The sequence below is a fragment of the Tursiops truncatus genome, chromosome 8, assembly GCF_011762595.2.
Source record: "Tursiops truncatus isolate mTurTru1 chromosome 8, mTurTru1.mat.Y, whole genome shotgun sequence".
Lineage (NCBI taxonomy): Eukaryota > Metazoa > Chordata > Mammalia > Artiodactyla > Delphinidae > Tursiops > Tursiops truncatus.
Window position 1 is genome coordinate 57,271,693 of NC_047041.1, and position 20,365 is coordinate 57,292,057.

Consider the following 20,365-nt stretch of genomic DNA (forward strand, 5'->3'; position numbering starts at 1 on the left):
GAATTGCCATCTCTGTGTTACCCCAATACTTTACACACAATTCTGCTATTTCATCTGCCATACTATGTATTAATTATTTGTTACTTTCTCTTTCCCGTGTTTGATTGCGAGTTCCTCAGGGACTGAAATTCTGCCTGATTAATTCATTCCAGCGCCTAGCACTGGACGTGGAGATCTGACTTCTAACCTCTATTTAAAAGCTGAGTGACCCTAAGTGAGCCTTTCTGACATTCAGTTGCCTCATAATAATTGATAATAACTATTTTTTATTGAGTGACCACTATGTACAGCGCATTATGCTCAGAGCATCACTTTACTCCTCATAACAAGCCTGTTAGATATTATCACTGGATTTTACATGTAAGGATATTGCAGGAGGTTAAGAGACTTGTCTAGGGCCAACCGACAGAGGCAGAGCTGAGTTTCAAACTGTCTCATTTATACAAAGTGTTTTCCCTCTGACATACCCCTTCTCACATGAGATAATGTCACAGCACACATTCATTTACTTATTTTACACATATCAACCATTTACTTAGCATGACTTTGTGCCAATCCTTTGAAACTTGGGAAGACAGAAATGAATATTTACATGGTCCCTGCCCTTAAGTGGCTCATAGAAGATTGCATCAAACTAAAAGTTTTTCTGTGCAGCAAAGGAAACAATCAGCGAGTGAAGGGACAACCTATGGAATGGGAGAAAATGTTTGCAAATCATTCATCTGATAAGGAGTTAATATCTAAAATATATAAGGAACTCAACTTGATAGCAAGAAAACAACCTGATTTAAAATTTGGCAAAGGATCTAAACAGACATTTCTCTGACCATACAAATGGTCAGTAGGTATATGAAGAGACGCTCAACATCACCAATCATCAGGGAAATGCAAATCATAACCACAAAATATCATCTCACACCTGTTAGAATGGCAATTATCAAAAAGACAGAAGATAACAAGTGCTGGTGAGGATGTGGAGAAAAGGGAATCTTTGCACACTGCTGGTGGGAATGTAAATTTATACAGCCACTATCAAAAACAGTATAAACAGTATATGTATAATGGAATATTACAACAGCATTTAAAAAGAAGGAAATCCTACCATTTGTGACAACATGGATGAACGTGGAGGACATGATGCTAAATGAAACAAGCCAGGCACAGAAAGACAAATACTCCACGATCTCACCTATGTGGAACATAAAATAGTCAAACTCATAGAAGCAGAGTATGGAATGGTGGTTACCAGGGGTTGGGGCAGTGGGGGTGAAGGGGAGAGATGAGGAGATGTTAGTCAAAGGTACAAATGTCCAGTTATGCAGGATAAATAAATCTAGGGATCTAATGTACTGCATGATTATAGTTAATAACACCATATTGAACACTGGAAATAGGCTAAGAGAGTAGATTTCAGGTGCTCTCATCACGCAAAAAGCTAACTATGTGAGGAAATGGTATATTAACTAGCTTGACTGTAGTAATCATTTCACTAGGTATATGTATATCAAATCATCATATTTTACACTTTAAATATATACAATTTTTAAGTGGCTCATAGAGATTAGTAAGGAGGCCAAGTTGTAAACAATTATAAAGCAATGAGGATTCCAGTTACAGAGATATACATACAAACTCTGTATGAAGGGAGTGCATGGTTACAAAGTCAACATCAAGTGAAATAACAAATATGCAGTTATTTTTATTGTTGCTGTTATTATTGCTGCTGCTACTGTTTTTGTTACTATTTTTGTACTTAGCAAGGAAAAGCTGTAAAAACTGGTAAATATGAATAGGTCTTCAGTAACAGGGAGTTTCCTTTGTTGTCAGAAACCCTGCCAAGTACCTTGTCCTATTGCTTTATCAATCCTTCCTATGATGAAATTCCAAGGAGCTACAAAGGGCTGTGTAGGTAAATCTACGTCCCCCAGAGGTAGCCCTTAACCCCTGTGGAGAAGAGTTGCTAAGAGACCACCTAAAGAGACAAATTCACAGTTAAATGATGCACTGAGCATAATGCATTGCACATAGCGGCCACTCAAATAAAAAATAGTTATTATCGGGCTTCCCTGGTGGCGCAGTGGTTGAGAGTCCGCCTGCCGATGCAGAGGACACAAGTTCGTGCCCCAGTCCGGGAAGATCCCACATGCCGCGGAGTGGCTAGGCCCGTGAGCCATGGCTGCTGAGCCTGCGCGTCCAGAGCCTGTGCTCCACAACGGGAGAGGCCACAACAGTGAGAGGCCCGCGTACTGCAAAAAAATAAAAAAAAAAATTTTAAATAGTTATTATCAATTTTTATGAGGCAATTGAATGTTGGAAAATTCACTTAGGGTCAATCAGCTTTTACATCAAGGTTAGAAGTCGGATCTACACATCTTGTGCCAGATGCTGGAATGAATTAATCAGACAGGATGTCAGTCCTTGAGGAACTCACAATCAAACATGGGAAAGAGAAAGTAACAAATAATTAATACATAGTATGGCAGATGAAATAGCAGAATTGTGTGTAAAGTATTGGGGGCAGCACAGAGATGGCAATTCATTCTTCCTGGGGAAATAGCAGACAAGTCATAGTCATAGCTCCACCACAGGTTATTGTCTGCATGGGTATCTAAAAGCTGTTGGGATTTTTAGAAGTGATTTTTTTTAATTAATTAATTTATTTGTTTTTGGCTGCGTTGGGTCTTCATTGCTTGCTGTGTGCGGGCTTTCTCTAGTTGCGGCGAGCGGGGGCTACTCTTCGTTGCGGTGTGCGGGCTTCTCATTGTGGTGGCTTCTCGTTGCGGAGCATGGGCTCTAGGCGCACGGGCTTCAGTAGTTGTGGCACGTGGGCTCAGTAGTTGTGGCGCACGGGCTTTGTTGCTCCGCGGTATGTGGGGTCTTCCCGGACCAGGGATCAAACCAGCGTCCCCTGCATTGGCAGGCGGATTCTTAACCACTGTGCCGCCAGGGAAGTCCCAGAAGTGAATTTTTAAATCGAAAAAACAAAACAAAACAAAACACTTCAAGTTCTTAGTGTGTCAGGTCAGATCTTTTCAGGTTATTCTCCCAATAACCCTGTGAAGCTGGGGATCATTATACTTATTTCATAGATGAGGAACAGAGGCACAAAGAAGTTACCTAGTTAACATAAGGCACACTGTAAGCGATGAGCTGGCTAATTTCAACACCTGTGCTCCTTCGGCTCCATAGGACTGCAAATACAGGTTTCCAAAAGGGCAGGTTGGCTAAGCCAGAGAGTTTTTTCCTTCTCTAGTCCAGGTAAATGCTATCTGGTAAGATACAAATCCATCTTTGTGTTGTTCCTACACTCTGAGGAGGGAGGAAGCTGAAGGGAAGAGGTAAAAAGAAGGGGACAATTAGTTCTATGTATCGAAGTAAAAGGCTTCCCTTTTACACTAGAATACTTTAAAAGGTCAGGAATCAAGGACCCAAAAGGGAGGTGAAATCAGCATACATGGATGTAAAGATACTTTAGCAATATCTATTAATGTATTGGAATCTATATTTTTGTTGCCAAGCTTTGTTGATTATGTCATGAGTTATGAAGGTATATGAGCTTACTGAACCTCCCAGAAGGACACTTTCATACAGATATCAGATATCCTTCCCTATCCATTATTTTGTAGCTTCTCTGACTTATTTTGTCTCCAGACTCTAAAAACTAAAACTCTCTTGGGGATACCAAGACATACCTCAACACAGGATACTTTCCAGGTACTAAGGCTCCTACCTTCTTGCTTCATCCTTCTATAGACTTGTCTTTGTATCTCCAGTATCTACTCCAGGGCCTGAACCATGGTAATATGCATCTGGTGAACTGATTGAAATCTTCCTCTTCTTCTAGCTCTTTTTTCTCCTACCTCTAACCCATCTCTACAATGGCATTTCTGTCTGCACTTTCACAAGTGGCATAGTAGAGACATAAGCAGACATAAGGATGAGAGAATGTGTATTGAATCCAATCCTGCTTCTGCCATTTACTCACTATGTGGTTTTGAAAAAGAGGGAGTGATGAATGTCTGGGGAACTTCAAGTTTGGCTGAAATGTAGACATAGAGAAAAAATGGTGAGAGGAAGATCAGAGGAGACTAGAGAGGAAGAACAGAGTCACATCAGTAAATCCTAGGCCAAAGGGTTGGGGAAGCTTTGACCAGTCAGGAGCCAGTGAAGAGTGGAATAGTGGAGGAGAGAATGAAGCCAGCGAGTCCAGCCAGAAGACTAAGGGAGGAATTTTTTAAACTGGATTCCCAGTTTATTATAAAAGGATATGGTAAAGACTATAGATGAACACCCAGATGGAAGAGATGCATAGGGCAAAGTATGGGGAAAGGAGGAGGAGCTTCCATACTTTCTCTGAGCATACCACTCTCCCCAAATCTTCAGGTGCTCATCAACCTGCAAGCTCCCTAAGGGAGTAATATAAGAGAGAAGAAGGAAGGCCTAAATTAAGGCACTGATAGAGATGGAGAGGAATTAATATAAGTGATGTTAAGGAGGTATAATGACAAGGAATGGTGCCTGATTAGATGTGGGCAGTAAGGGACATTCTGAGTTATATCCTGGGATGAGTACTGAGTACCCGTCTACAAATAGGTGGCAGAGAAGTCAGTTTCCCATTCTCCCAGGCATATGATATGCTGCTTCCCCTCTCTTTATTTTCTAAAAGCCTCTTGGGCCATCAGCCTAGAGTAGGAAATAGATTGAGGCTCAACAAATCCCTTGTGACCTCCCCATTGGGAGAAATAGAAGAAAAGGGATGAAACATTTGAATGCCACCTGTAAGAGCTGCCTGAAGTAAATCCTTTAGGCCTAAATTCTGGATAGTTTTGCCTTCATGATGCGGGGATACTGGAGGGGAGGCAGCTAAGACAGTAGGGCTAAGGAAGAGGTAACCAAATAGTAAATTATGATCACTTCACTTTTAAAATGATTTGACAAATCCCTCTCTCCCTCTCCTCCAAGCCATTCTTAATGCTGCCATCAGAGTGATATTTCTAATCACAAATATAACAAATATGACCATGTCACTTCACTTCCCTGCCCAAGGACGTTTAATGCTCCCCACACACTACCTGTAGCAGTGCTGCCCAACAGAACTTTCTGCAAATATGTAAATGTTCTATTATCTGCTCTGTCCAGTATGGTAGCTACCAACCACCTATGGCAATTGAGTACTTGAAATGTGACTAGTGCAACCTAGAAATTGGATTTTAATTTAATTTTAATTAAAATGTAAATAGCAACATATGGCTAGTGGCTCCCTAGAGTAGCCTATAGTATTAAGTCCAAACTCCTGGATACAACATACCAAGTCCTTCACTCTCTAGAACTTGTCTACCTATCTAGCCTCATTTGCCACCCTTTTCAACACAAATATTACTCCCCAGTCAACATAAATTCCTGTAATTCTTCAACCATGATATACTCTCTCACACCTCCCTACCTTTGTACCTGCAATTTTCTCTGCTGAAATGACCTTTCTTTACTCATCCACCTGGAAAACTCCTACTTCTCTTTAAAAGACACAAGTTGAATGTTACCTTTCCTATTTAGCCTCTTGCATGCATTTCACAGGAAGGTATGGTCCCTCCACTATACTTCTCTGGCCTGTTTTTCATGTCCTCAACACAGCATATTGTAACTATTTGCTCACTTGTATATCTTTCCCACTAGATTGTGGGCATTACTTATTTATTTATTTATTTATTTATTTATTTATTTATTTATTTGGCTGTGCCGGGTCTTAGTTGCGGCATGCAGGATCTTCATTGCCGAGTGTGGGATCTCCAGTTGCGGCGTGTGGGTTCTTAGTTGTGGCATGTGGACTCTAGTTCCCTGACCTGGTATGGAATCCGGGCCCCCTGTATTGGGAGCTCAGAGTCTTAGCCACTGGACCACCAGGGAAGTCCCAATTGTGAGCATTTTTTAAAGAGTATTCTTTTTTATTCCACCTCAAAGATTAACACAGATAATCAAACCACCTACATGAACATTATGCAGTTTTACCAAAGGTAGGATGATAGGTATGTTTTCTCACTTTGTAGATGACAAAACTAAGGGAAGAAGATAGGTGGCTTGCCTAAGCTTAAACACCTTGTACATGACAAAAACAGGGTAACGACAATAGATTTTATTAGCTCTGGAAGTCCATTCTTATAGTCAACAACAGCAAAAAGCAAACTGGAGGCTCTGAGATCCTTCCATTGCCAATCCTAAATCTCAAACCAACACTTGGTGAATTGGCATTTACACAACACACATGAATTTGGGCCCCAAGCAACTTAACCGAGGAACTAACAATGAGGTCAGTCTTTTCCCAGATAAGAATGGAGGCTAAATGCACTGAAGCACCAACTTCTTCAGCTTTGTAAATTTCTCCTCCCCCTCAAGACAGATATCTCCCAATCTTTTTTTTTTTTTTTGCGGTACGCGGGCCTCTCACTACTGTGGCCTCTCCGTTGCGGAGCACAGGCTCCTGACGCGCAGGCTCAGCGGCCATGGCTCACGGGCCCAGCCGCTCCACAGCATGCGGGATTTTCCCGGACCGGGGCACGAACCCGTGTCCCCTGCATCGGCAGGCGGACTCTCAACCACTGCGCCACCAGGGAAGCCCATCTCTCCCAACCTTTGTCCACTTAATGTTATACTTAGTCCTGTGTAGCACATTCTTAAAGGAATATTCTTCATTTTTCTTTGTAACCCCAGCATTTGGCACAGTTTGTAGAACACAATGAGGTTCCTAAAATGGTAAAAGGAATAATGAATGAGTGAATATTTATAGGTTCCTAGATATAATTATGAATTTTAGATTTTTTTTCCAGATCTTGCACCACACACACACACACAAAAGCATGGAGAAACTTTTGCCTTTCTGGCTTTATTTTTACAAGCCAGTTGTCTTTAAAAGCTTTTAAAAATATCTGTTCCAGCCCACAGCACAACCACATCTGAGAAAGCTTTAGGGAACAAGAGAGAATAAAGGGAGACCCTTTAAAAGAATATGTTTGATATCAGGTTAAACTTCCTTTAAAGTAATGATTCTGTGGTACCTATTATAAAAAGTTTCCCAAGGGTGTCAAATAGCTCTAATTTTTGGCTTAAGTGAAAATATATGCATTAAGCTACCTCCAACTGAAAACTATTTTAGCTTCAAGTAGGACTCTTCTGCTTCTATTTTTTGGTATAGTTTTGGTACAAAGAAAATCATACTTGAAAGGGAAAAAAAAAAAAAAGAAGGCCAGAGACGGAAGAGAGCTGGCTACCTAAAAAAAGCCAGAAAGAAATGGTGCTGACTCCCCAGCCTGTACTTTACCAGGAGTTTTCTGCTTGTGCAGGGCTGGGCCGAGTGAGTGGGGATTACCTAACTCCGGAAAGAGGGAGAAAGGATGATGGAAGAGGCTGCAAGAGGGAAGCTCAAGTGGTTAATGAGATCTTAGAAGCCCATAAGAAGAGAGGGAGAGGGTGCAAAGAACCTCTCACCAAGCAGCTACATGTTCAACTCAGTTGAGAATCTTTCTAGAAGCCCAGAACCTGTGTTCAGGTTGGTCCAGCCTGGGCTCCAGCACAGGGATACCGGGAGAGTACCTGCAGCACGAAGGTCCTCCAGCATAGGGATACTGGGGTACTTGGATACCTGAGAGGCCATCCTCTCCCACCTCCTCCCATCCCTTTCAGGTTGGCCTGCACTAAACCACCTTTTTAATGTACACCATTACTCAACATATGAAAAACTCTTCTTACGAACTAGGAAGAATCCTTTGTGCTGCTGCTGCTCAAGCCCCAGATATCACATGTGTACTAAAAAACAGAAACAGAAAAGCTGTAATTTCACTCTAGCAACCTACTCAGAGTTGCTAGTGTAATTTTCCTCCCTGGCAGCTTGGCATAGGAGACACAAGTGCAGATTTTACAAAATCACGATGTGGAGGCTGATTTTGAAATAAATTCCTCAGAAGATGGGAATACTTTCTTGACCTACTGAGACAGGAGCTTCTAACCTTCATCTCCAATTATCCTGTCCTCCAATTATCTGACTTTATTTGAATGCCTCCTCCTCTTTACCTCCACATCTACCTCCCAAGATCCACTTTCACTGTCTCTCACCTGAACTATTGTGCTGGCTTCTAATTGATCTACAGCCTTCAGTCTCATCCCCACTCCAGTTTATTTCCAAAAGCTGCCTTCCTGAAGTATATATCATGGAGATCATGATTTAAAAAACAACATTAAAAAACAACCCAAAACCTTCAATAGCTACTTATAGCCTTCCAATTTAACAACATACTCCTTTCCTTGGAATTCATAACTCTCACAATCTATCTCCAATTTACCATTCCAACCACTCCTATTTATATACCCATTGCTTCTATTACACTGATAACTCCGTTCTACCTATTTTCCTATACCTCCCTTTTGGACTTTACCACTTGTATTATAGTTCTTTACAGATGTGTTTGTCTGACCCCCAGATGACGCTCTTTGATTTTAGAATCCCTGTGTGATTCAGCATTGTGTTTCTCTCAGCATCTTTATTGCATGTACATATTGGAGGCACCAGAAAATATCTGTGGACAAACACTGGGCTTGCTGATGAATACTAACATCTTTACCCCCAAGTTTCCTAATCAAAATATAAATAGTTCTCATGATATGCTACTCCTATTTGAGTCTCTGAGGACTGTTTCTTAAAAATGGGGGGGAGGGCATACTTACTGCAAAACATTTGGAGAAGATAGAAAATTATAAACAAATAGGGCTTCCCTGGTGGCGCAGTGGTTAAGAATCCGCCTGCCAATGCAAGGGACATGGGTGCAAACCCTGGTCCAGGAAGATCCCACATGCCGTGAAGCAACTAAGCCCGTGAGCCACAACTACTGAGCCTACGCTCTAGAGCCCGCAAGCCACAGCTACTGGAGCCCACACTCCTAGAGCCTGTGCTCCGCAGCAAGAGAAGCTGCTGCAATGAGAAGCCCGCGCGCTGCAATGAAGAGTAGCCCCCGCTCGTCGCAACTAGAGAAAGCCCACGCACAGCAACGAAGACCCAACGCAGCCAAAAATAAATATAAATAAAATAAATAAATTTATTTTAAAAAACAAACAAAATCAACACTACCCAAAGACAGCCAGTATGGTAACATTTCATTATATTTCTCTTTTATCCATGTATTTTAAAAATAATTTTAATATGGTCTGCATCCAAGGTAGTTTTGTTTCCAGTATATTATAACATAATCTATACCCTAATTTACTAAAAGAACTCATTGCAAATATCATATTGTAGCTGAATAATATTCTATTACAAAAATGTATCATTGGATCCTAAATTGTCTACTTTTAATATTATAGATTATACTAAATTTTCATGTTAAAATTATTTCCTAATGATAGCTATCATGAGAAGCAGAATTACTTCCAGATAGATTCATTTTGAGGCTTTTGATATAGTTTGTCAAATTGCTATCACTTTATTTCTCTGTATTTCCTGTTTTACCACACCTCCAGAAACACTGAATATTAATATATTTGAAAACTTTCCAAATTTTGTTAAGTAAAAAATTTCATATCAAAAATCTTTTCAAATTTGATAGAGTATAAATTGCATAGTTTTCATTTTCTGTTGTTAGTATGATTGAAACTTTCCCATGGTTTGTTATACAATTTTATTTCCTTTGTGAATTGCTGGTTACCCATTTATCCTTTGGAGTCTTAATACTTTTTTTTTTTTTTTTTTTTTTTTTTTTTGCAGTACGTGGGCCTCTCACTGTTGTGGCCTCTCCCATGGCGGAGCGCAGGCTCAGCGGCCATGGCTCACGGGCCCAGCCGCTTCGCGGCATGTGGGATCTTCCCAGACCGGGGCATGAACCCGCGTCCCCTGCATCGGCAGGCGGACTCTCAATCACTGTGCCACCAGGGAAGCCCATGGAGTCTTAATACTTTTATTCCTGTCAATCTCAGCCTTTTATACATACTCTTAGCATGTTTTAGGAAGCAGCTTATATTCAGGGAAAGAAAATCATGCTGGGGTTCAAGAAACCTGTTTTCAAGTCCCAGCACTACCATTATGCGACCCCGAGCAAGTCACTTCTCTCCAGACTTCAATATCCAAAACTGTACAATAAGGATGATACCCTAGAAGCTCTAAGATCAAGGGAAAGGCCAAGTAAATAGGGCTACCCTCCAAAACTCCTGCCGCCTTCTTTAATTAGAACAGCTCCCTTTTAATCCATTATATGTATATACAATTCTGAAGGCCCTCCATCTCTAATGGTCTTGGATTCCATTATTCTGCCATACATAGGCAGTTCGTTATTCTTTCCACTTTATAGATGAGGAAACTAAAACTCAATCCAAGTGAACAGATTATTCTTCAAGTCTGGCTAAGAGGACCTTCCAACTCTATTGTGGGCCCTAGCCCCTTCGCAAATCTAGAACCACCCTCTCTTCCTGAATTCCAACTCTTCCTGAGACTGGACTGCTCAGCATTTCAGGGTCCTCCAGCAAGTGTATCCCTACCATGAAATGCTCAACAAATCTCTACCCTAAATCACTTGAGGTAACCCTGTTCCTTCCAAGCCAAAGAGGTAAATTCTTCTGAGTAAAACAGAAGTCACCCTTTGTTGATAATACTGTCATGATGTAAGAAGTGGTCACTGACCTCATGAAGGACTCCCCTACATGCACAGTCATATAGGCCTAGGGGAGTTACTATGCCACTTGACCTTTGCCATATCTTCTCCCCCAATTTTTCCGGATTATGATTCTTCAAAAGTTTCAAAACTTTCTTTAAAAAATGTTTATGCCATCTAATAATAACAGCAACACAGTGCTTTCTTTTTCCTGAAACACCTTCACAGACATTTTCTCAAATATTCTTCACCACAATCTTATAAAGAAAGTAAAGAGGGACTTACATCCTCATCACAAGATGAGGAAATTAAGACTCAGAGGATTGAAGTGACTTGCTCAACATCACACAGCTAGAAAGTGGACTCAGGTTTTAGCCTCCTAGCCCAATGCTCTTTTCATCCAGCCTCTACATCTCAACATTATCTCATTTGATCATTGTTACTTGGAGACCCACATTCAGGCCAATTTATCATTATTACAGGCCCCCTGAGCAGTCAGTCCCTTTACTCCCATGGAAAGTCCCATGGGAGGGAACAAAAGAGATCAAAACTTATTTCTCTCCTGTCAAGTAAATAAATAAGTGAATAAAATCATGGAAAACTCCCCCTTCTCTATCCTGCTTATCTGCCTAATTAGAAACTGTAGGGCAAGACAACATTTAGATAACTAGGAAAGCTCCTACCAGAAGTTGGGGCTGGAAGACCTAACATATTTCTTGACCAGGCTGTGAAGAGTTGTTACAGCCATTTTAACACAGGAGAAAGATTGAGTACATCTAGTAAGAGGTGACATCTTAAATGTAAAGGACCCAACTTTTTTTTTTTTTAATGTATGTGTTTATTTATTTGGCTGCATTGGGTCTTCGTTGCTGCATGCAGGCTTTCTCTAGTTGTGGCGAGTGGGGGCTACTCTTCGATGCAGTACAAGGGCTTCTCATTGCAGTGGCTTCTCTTGTTGTGGAGCCCGGGCTCTAGACATGAGGACTTCAGTAGTTGTGGCTCGCAGGTTCTAGAGCACAGGCTCAGTAGTTGTGGCGCAGGGGTTTGGTTGCTCTGCAACATGTGGGATCTTCCCGGACCAGGGATCGAATCCGTGTTCCCTGCATTGGCAGGCGGATTCTTAACCACTGCGCCACCAGGGAAGTCCGAAAAGACCCAACTTTTGAGAAGGCTCTGATTATTAGATACTCCTACGTTTGGTGAAAGTTTGGTTTTATTTCTTCAGAGATCCTTACCACCCCAAGATATTATGATTGAGTTTCTCAAGAGTGTAATACTCTAGAATCCTAAGACTGTAAAGTGTCTAAAGGCTCTAAAATCTTGTAATTCTTGTGGAACAACTTTACAAAGGGAAGATCAAGTTGTGGAGTAGCCAGTTCTTAGCTGTCTCTCCTTCTCTACCTGCCCCACCCCTAACCTGCTATTCACTTAAAACTCCAAGTATTTAATTGCCCATTGGAGAAATACAAAAATTATGGCACGTTCATCCATGGAATACTTTATACTATATATTCAATTAAAATGACGCAGAAAAATACTTACTTTGTAACAAAGAATACATGACTTTATATAGCATTACCCCGATTGTGTTAAAATAGATACACAGAAAAAAAAAAAAGGAAGAATGACAAAAATCAGTCATGATTATTTCTGGCCGGTGGGATATCAGCATTTTTCTTTTCATTATGCTTTCCCAAATTTCCTAAATTATGCATATATTTTTATAATCAGAAAAAAAATGTTTTAAGTTCAAATGTGTTAGGCCACACCTGGCGCCGCCAATTTATTGTTGGGATACAGAGATGAGTCATCTCAAAGACGAGGGAGGGGCCAGCTGGGCACTGACAAGGGCTGGCTTTGAAGGGGAGGGACAAGCACTGGATAGGGTGAGGGCTGATCAGCTCAGTTCGAGTTCAACCCGGAAGCGCTGACGGTAGCTCGCGACAGGGCAAAATCCGGCCACAAGAACTGGGAATAACGTGGCAACCACAATATGCGAGCAAGGCCCGTCTCACCCAGGACGCGCCGGCTGCCCTCTGGCCCACGCCCCTGGCGAGTTCCCGCCCCTTGCCTTTCCCCATTGGTCCGCTGAAGCTCATTTGGCTCCTAGTGCCCGCCCCTCTGGGGCGTACGAGAGGTGGTGCATCCCTCCCCCACTTCCGACAGGAGCAGCCATACTGAGTGTGGAGGGACCGAGACGGGCTGGGGGAGCACTTCGCTCTTTGGCCTCCGCTTTTATCCTCCCAGTGTTTCTCTTTAGTCTCGGGTTATCAGGACCCAGAGGAAAGGGCTGTTTGCCAGTTGGTAGCAGGGCGTTCGTGTGAAGTGAAGAGGTTTCCTTCACTGCCTCCAGTTCCCAGGAGGCCGGCGGGTTTTAGTTTTCAAAAGGAGATGTCATCACAAAACCTTTCCAAGGTCCTAATGCCCTGTGGTTAGGATCTCAGAACCACTTAAAATCAGATCCTTAGAGGTAGGGTGACCATATAATTTATTGTTAAAACTGGCACAGATTTGAAAGCCTAAGGTGATACTATTAATTACCATTGGCCCAACAGTCATATATGTGGACTGTTCTGGAATTTAGAGCCACCCTACTCCAGATCAAGTCTTAGGCCCAGGTTTTTGTTTGTGTGTGCGTGTGTGCACGTGCGCGCGCACGCTGAAATGTATGTACGGAACACTTCCATTTTAATCATTTTTATTTTTTTATTTTACTGTAGTTGATTTACAGGGTTATATTGGTTTCAGGTTTACAATGTAGTAATTCTATATTTTTATAGATTATTCTCCGTTTAAAGTTATAACATTGGCTCTACATTAGATGCTTGTATCTTATTCATTTTATATCTTCTACTTCGTGTCTCTTAATCCCCTTAACCTATCTTGTCCCTCCCCCACCCCTCTCCACAACGGTGACCACTAGTTTGTTCTCTATATCTGTGCCTGTTTCTGTTTCTTGTTATATTCATTTGCTTATGTTTTAGTTTCCACATATAAGTGAAAACACAGTATTTGATTTATTTCACTAAGCATAATACCCTCTAGCTCCAGCCATGTTGTTGCAAATCCTTCTTAATCATTTTTAAGTGGCATTAATTACATTCAGAGTGTAGTGCAACTGTCACCATTATCTGTTTCCAAAATTTTTTATCACCTAAAATAGAAACTCTACCATTTGGTAATAACTCCCCATTACCCCATTTCACCAGCCCCTGGTAGTCTCTTTGAATTTGCCTTTACTAGATAATTCACATAAGTGGAATCATGCAATATTTGTCCTTTTATGTCTGACTTACTTCCTCAGTATAATGTTTTCAAGTTTCATCCATATTGTAGCATGTATCAGTACTTCATTCCATTTTATGGCTGAATAAAATTCCATTGTATGGTTATATCACAATTTGTTTTTGCATTTATTAGCTAGCTGATGGACACTTGGGTTGTTTCTACCTTTTGGCTATTGCAAATAATGCTGCTATGAAAACTCCCGTACAAGTATTTTGTTTGATTCCCTGTTTTCAATTCTTTTGAGTATATACTTAGGAGTAGGGTTGTTGGGTCATATGGTAATTCTATGTTTTAACTTTTTGTTTTAACTTTTAACCTGTCATACTGTTTTCCACAGCAGCTGTACCATTTTACACTCCCATCAAAAACAGATAAGGGGGGACTTCCATGGTGGTGCGGTGGTTAAGAATCCGCCTGCCAATGCATGGGCATGAGTTCAATCCCTGGTCCAGGAAGATCCCACATGCTTCTGAGCAACTAAGCCCCTGCGCCACAAGTAGTGAGCCCGCGTGCCACAACTACTGAAGCCCGAGCACCTAGAGCCCTGCTCTGCAACAAGAGAAGCCACCGCAACGAGAAACCCGCTTACCACAACGAAGATTGGCTCCCACTCGCTGCAACTAGAGAAAGCCTGCACACAGCAACAAGGACCTAATGCAGGCAAAAAATAAATAAAATTTTTTTAAAAAAATGGATAAGTGTTCCAATTTCTCTACATCCTCACAAAAACTTGTTATTTTCCATTTTTTATTTTATTTATTTATTTAACATAAATAAGCAGGATCAACAAGCAGGACCCTGGCTTACTTCAGGACATAAAGTTTATAGAACGGGTCTGTAATTCATGGCCTGGCATACCAAGATTTTAGAAATCTAAATCTTTACTGGCTGAGTTACATGAAGGGCTCCCTGTTCAGGCTAAGAGCCAAAATGTCAATTTCACTTAAATTTTTTTTCTACCAGTGTACATTAATAGAAATGCCCTTGCAAAATTTGACTTTAAAAAAAATTGGGCACATATGTCTGAAGTTTAAAATCATTTTATTCAACAAATATCTACAGAGAACTTTAGGTCTGTTACCATCTTTATTCTTATTTTGTTCATTAATTTGTAAAGTAAATATTATGAATTTCTCTTTCTCTGAGATTTACATGGTGCTTTCTATTGAGGCTTGAACGAGGCTAGTCCTTCCAGCATGTGTCCAAGTCAAGATGAAATGTGGCGTATATGTAGTGCCAATGCTTCCCCATCACATTCATTTCTGGATATCTTTAAGTAGCATATTTTTTTCCTTCAAGACTATAAGGTTTGGGATAGAGAGCAATTAGAAATCACAAGGATAGGAGGGATTTTTAGACCCTGTGCTAATTGGAGTAGGTGGTAATGTTGGTGGGGTCATATTATGTTCTTTTTTTCTTCAAATCATTTTAATAACCTGGCAGTGATTCAAAGTATAAGAAGATTCAAACGTCTTCCCTTTAAACGGAACATGATTGCCTCACAACAGGATTGCCTCACAACAAGCATGATCCAAGGCAATCATGAGACTGGATTCCAAAGAGCAAGGGTCGTAGGAAAGCTTCAAGGCTCACAGATTGAAGAGCTTGGTTTCAGAAAGTCTCTTGAGGGCGAGCAGACAGCAGAAGAGACCTGAAATTTTAAGAGCTCCTCAGAGGACGGGGTGCAATTGCTGGGTCATGAGCACCTTAAAGCATGCCTTGATGGTAATATGGTGTCAAGGGTATTTGTCGCCTGGGAGAACTGAGCAGGATGGGCCATGCAGGTCTGTTGTCTCACAGGGTCAAGCTTCTTCAGCGAATAGATCTGGTCTCCCTGCTCATTGAGATAATACTGGAGAAACATGACCACACCAAAGCCAGAGGGTCCAATTCCGTCTGCCCATATTATGTTGTGCTTTTAAAAAAATATGGAAGTTTTTACTTTGCAAATTAAAAAAAAAGAATCTGTCCAAAACAGAAGCTGCATTCACTAAGCAGTCAATTCTATAAGTGAAGAAATTGCCAATTAAAAACATTTTATTGGGCTTCCCTGGTGGCGCAGTGGTTGAGAGTACGCCTGCCGATGCAAGGGACATGGGTTCGTGCCCTGGTCCGGGAAGATCCCACATGCCGCGGAGCGGCTGGGCCCGTGGGCCTTGGCCACTGAGCCTGCGCGTCCGGAGCCTGTGCTCTGCAACGGGAGAGGCCACAACACTGAGAGGCCCACGAACCGCAAAAAAAAAAAAAAAAATTATTTATTTATTTATTTATTTATTTTGGCTGCACCATGTCTTAGCTGCAACACGCGGGATCTTCCTTGCAGCATGCAGGATCTTTAGTTGTGGCATACAGGCTATTAGTTCTGGCCTGCGGGCTTCTTTGGTTGCAGCATGAGGACACTTAATTGCGGCATGCATGTGGGATCTAGTTTCCCGACAAGGGATCGAACCCAGGTCCCCTGTATTGGGAGCATGGAGTCTTACCCACTTGACCACCAGGGAAGTCCCAGAAATTGCCAATTATAATGTTCTCTCTTTCAAACCTTTCCACAAACCTTCCCACCCCTTGAGCCAATCTTCTACCAGAATTGCCTTTAAAAATAAACAGACCTGGGCTTCCCTGGTGGCGCAATGGTTGAGAGTCCGCCTGCCAATGCAGGGGACACGGGTTCGTGCCCTGGTCCGGGAAGATCCCACATGCCGCGGAGCGGCTGGGCCCATGAGCCATGGCCGCTGAGCCTGCGCGTCCGGAGCCTGCGCTCCGCAACGGGAGAGGCCACAACAGTGAGAGGCCCGCGTACCGCAAAAAAAAAAAAAATAAATAAATAAATAAACAGACCTGAAAGAAAAGTGTATCTAAATATGATTTTTGTACCTGCAGAGCATATCTCTTCTCAAGAACATATAAAAGGCATAATAATCTCCTTTGCTCCTTCCCAAATTTTCTGCAACTAGGAATTATAGTGAGTATTTTATTCTATCCTCTATAAAAATCAGAAAATTATAGTATGTGTTTTCTAGTTCAGTCTCTCTGTTGAGCATGTGAGATTGCTTGGTTCTAAACTTTGGATTAGGGCAGTCTCACTGCTAAAGAAAGAAACCCTTAGCCAATCTGTGGGGCTGCAAGATCTGATTTCTTACTAGAGGTTACTCATAATTAGAGTTGCAAGATTTAGCAAACAAAAATAAGGATGCCCAGTTAAATTTGAATATAGAATTTAAAATTCTAATTTAATTTGGTATCCAGTATTTTATCTGGCAACCCAATCTAATTAATACACCAATATTATGCATTCATTATTTCAACTTAATATGTTTTTATTGAACACCCCTAGAGTAAAACACTGGGCTAGGTTTTGTAGGTCAAATCGAAGGTAAAATGTGTGTCCTCAAAGAATTTATAATATTGGAAGATATAAGGCAGAACACTGAAATTACATGTAAACAAACGAAAACTACATGTATAATAATGTTACTATATAGAGCTGCCTGTCAGTCTCTCTGTAGTTTGTTTCTTTGAATGTTGAGTATTGGTCCCTTTCAGGTATTTGTATTTGGAAGAACAGAGTCCTTCCCCTGTAGTAAAGCTCTGTCTTGGAATTAGCATGACTTTTGCCTGTTCATTACTACCAAAGCATAAATACCTGGTATTGAACAGGACTGTTCAATATTTTAACAGTCTATACAGCAAAGTGAAAAATTAGAAAGCTAGACACTTAAATGCTCTTTTTTCATTATAATTTCAAGCTTGCTTTATCTTAATTTGTGATTGATATTTAATCAGTAGTAGTTTGTTATACTTTGAACTTTTGGGTTTGCCTTCTGTTAAGAATTTAATGGAATTTAATGACTCTAAACAAACACTTAAGAAGATGGTACTTAAAGGAAGCCTATGACCCCTTTGCAATGGATGAATTGTTTTGCAATGTGAGTAATTTCATTCTCTAGTTTATGAGTTTATAAGTAAAATGGGTTAATAGTTCAGATACTAATGTTAAGTTTTCTATCAAATAATACAAAAGGGATGTTATCCCAAGGGGAAAAGAGTAACATCTCTATATAAACTTTTTTTTTGCATCTTTCCCTCCAAATGATAACTATTTATTGAGTTCTTTCTCTGTGCAGGCACTATGCTACATGCTTTACAGACATCATTTAATTTAATTCTGATGGAGAAACCAAGGCTAGAGAGGTTGGAGATGTGACCCAATATTTTTTTAGGATATCTGGTGATCTTGTAAACACTAACAACAGAAAGCACAACTGCATGCAACATTTTTCTTAAATGAAGAGTTTTAAAGCACTCAATTTTTAAAAGAGAGATCCAAGTTAAATACAAGGAAAAACTTCCTGATAATGAAGAACTGGAATGCAGAGAGTAGAGAGATTTTCTTCACTATATAGTATACTAAAGGATCAGTTGATGTTTATATGCCTAGAAGCCGATAGAGATGAATAAGCACTACAGATCTTCTCTGAGCTCAGTAATTATGGGAAAAGGACTTTGCCTGGAGACCAGAGAGGGGACTTGTATCGGAGGTGTATTGTTCCCTTTCCAGCTTCAGTCCTATGTCCACTTACTGTGGAAACTTGCATGGCAATTGCTACTTCTAAAACAATAAATAATAATTATCTACCTCTAGCTATTGGATTCTTACTTCAATGAAATATGTGTAAAACTAAATTCACTATCTTCCTGCCTTTCTTGACCTTGTATGCCCCACTTCTTTATTTGCTACCTTCTTTTTTCTTTCCTTCTCTTTAGAACAAAATTCCTTAGATGAAAGAGTCTTCACTTCTTGCCTCCATTTCTTTTTTTTCCCTCCATTTCTTAGTCTCCCATTTCCTCTTAAACCCAAGTGTGGCTTCTCTCCTCCTCTCTCCATTGAAACTTCTTTGACTCAGGACAGTGACATTTTAAAAAAGGAAAACTTTATTGAAATATAATTTACATATGATAAAGTCACTCATTTTAAGTGGCTTAATTATAATTCAGTGATTTTTATTAAATTTACAACATTGTACAATCATCACCACAATCAAATCTGAAAACATTTCTATTGCCTTGAAAAGAGCCCTGTGCCCATTTGCAGTCACTCACCTTTTGAGAACAGATTCAATGAATGATTTTCAGTCCACAACTTACCTAACTGCTCTGAATACACTTGGCCCTACTGACCATACCTTTCCTTTTGAAACTTTCTCTTCCCTTCTTTCTGGCCATCACTTTCTCCTGGTTTCTCTCCTAACTTTTTTTTTTCTCTCCTAACGTTTTGATAATTCTTCACAGATTACTTTCCCTGCCAGGCTTTATTATTTTTAAAAATATTTATTTATTTATTTGGTTGCACCGGGTCTTAGTTGCGGCACGCGGGATCTTCCTTGCCGCGTGCGGGATCTTTGTCACTTTATAGTGTCTAGAAGTGTCAACTTGAACTATGACAGCCATCTTGTGAATACTGGGGATGCTAGTATCTAAGGGCAAAGTCAATAAACCGAGGAAAGCAGAACAGAAAGACAGAAGAAGGTGGTCTCTGCTGACATTGCTGGATGGAAATTAACCAACTCTGAAGGTGCCCTAACTTGGGACTTCATTATGTGACTTGCCCTACTATTTAAACTATTTAGAGTTGAGTTTTCTATTTCTTCTAGTTGAAAGAATCTTAACCAATAATTTTAGTAAACAGATAACATAGCAAACAACCTATGTGGGTTTTTTTTCCTTATTAGACTACAGTGGAGTGTGGACAAAGAGCACATGTCGACCCTGTTGTCATGTCTGTTGTCTGTGTTTTACTCCAGCTGTAATGTAGATGTTCTTACAAACCTTGTCTGAAAAACACCCTTTGCACACTAACCTTGATAGTCTCAGATCTAGGCAACAGAAACAATAATAGGCATGTCAGGTGAAGCCAGGAAGACATATTTTAGGGTCAGTGCTATATGGAAACTTCTTGCTTCTACTGATGAAAATAATGAGAATTTTCAGGCTGATTCTACCACTCAATGCTGGCACTATTTAGCCCCAGGGGAGAATTCTAATGGTAATTATATTCAGGAGACTTTAAGATATATATTGATGCTGGTTCTTTGTAGTTATTATGATACTATTTATACAAGTTTCAGTACTTTTACCTTTTTCTCCTCCTTTTCCATCTATTCAAATTCTGCCTGTATGCCAAGATGCAGCTGAGATTTCACACTTCTCATAAATACAATGCACCATGATGTAACTCTGATGTACCAAAATACCTATATTTCTGAGCATCAAATACCTATAAGACCCTGGAGGTACGTTATACACATAAGGTACCTTGCATAGCTTATGATCTAATTGACAAACTAGGACACAAAAAAAGTATGGAGTAGCATACTGATTCTCAAACTTAGGGTGCATAAAAGTCCAGTTGTTACACCTGTTAAAAATCAGTTTCCTGGGCTTCCCTTGTGGTG

At 40.5% G+C, this 20,365-nt stretch overlaps 1 protein-coding gene and 1 pseudogene across 1 annotated transcript in view; both read right to left on the minus strand.

The window, feature by feature from the left end:
• MRPL48 (mitochondrial ribosomal protein L48) overlaps positions 1-7,645 on the minus strand; it is a 55,183-nt gene extending 47,538 nt beyond the window's left edge. The window contains exon 1 of the mRNA XM_019946608.2: positions 7,585-7,645. Within this exon, the coding sequence (XP_019802167.2) occupies positions 7,585-7,645 (61 nt within the window). The remainder of the gene's footprint in view (positions 1-7,584) is intronic.
• A 7,938-nt stretch (positions 7,646-15,583) lies between these two features.
• Positions 15,584-15,777, minus strand: LOC101324052 (H/ACA ribonucleoprotein complex subunit 3 pseudogene; annotated as a pseudogene).
• Between the last annotated feature and the right edge of the window lie 4,588 nt (positions 15,778-20,365).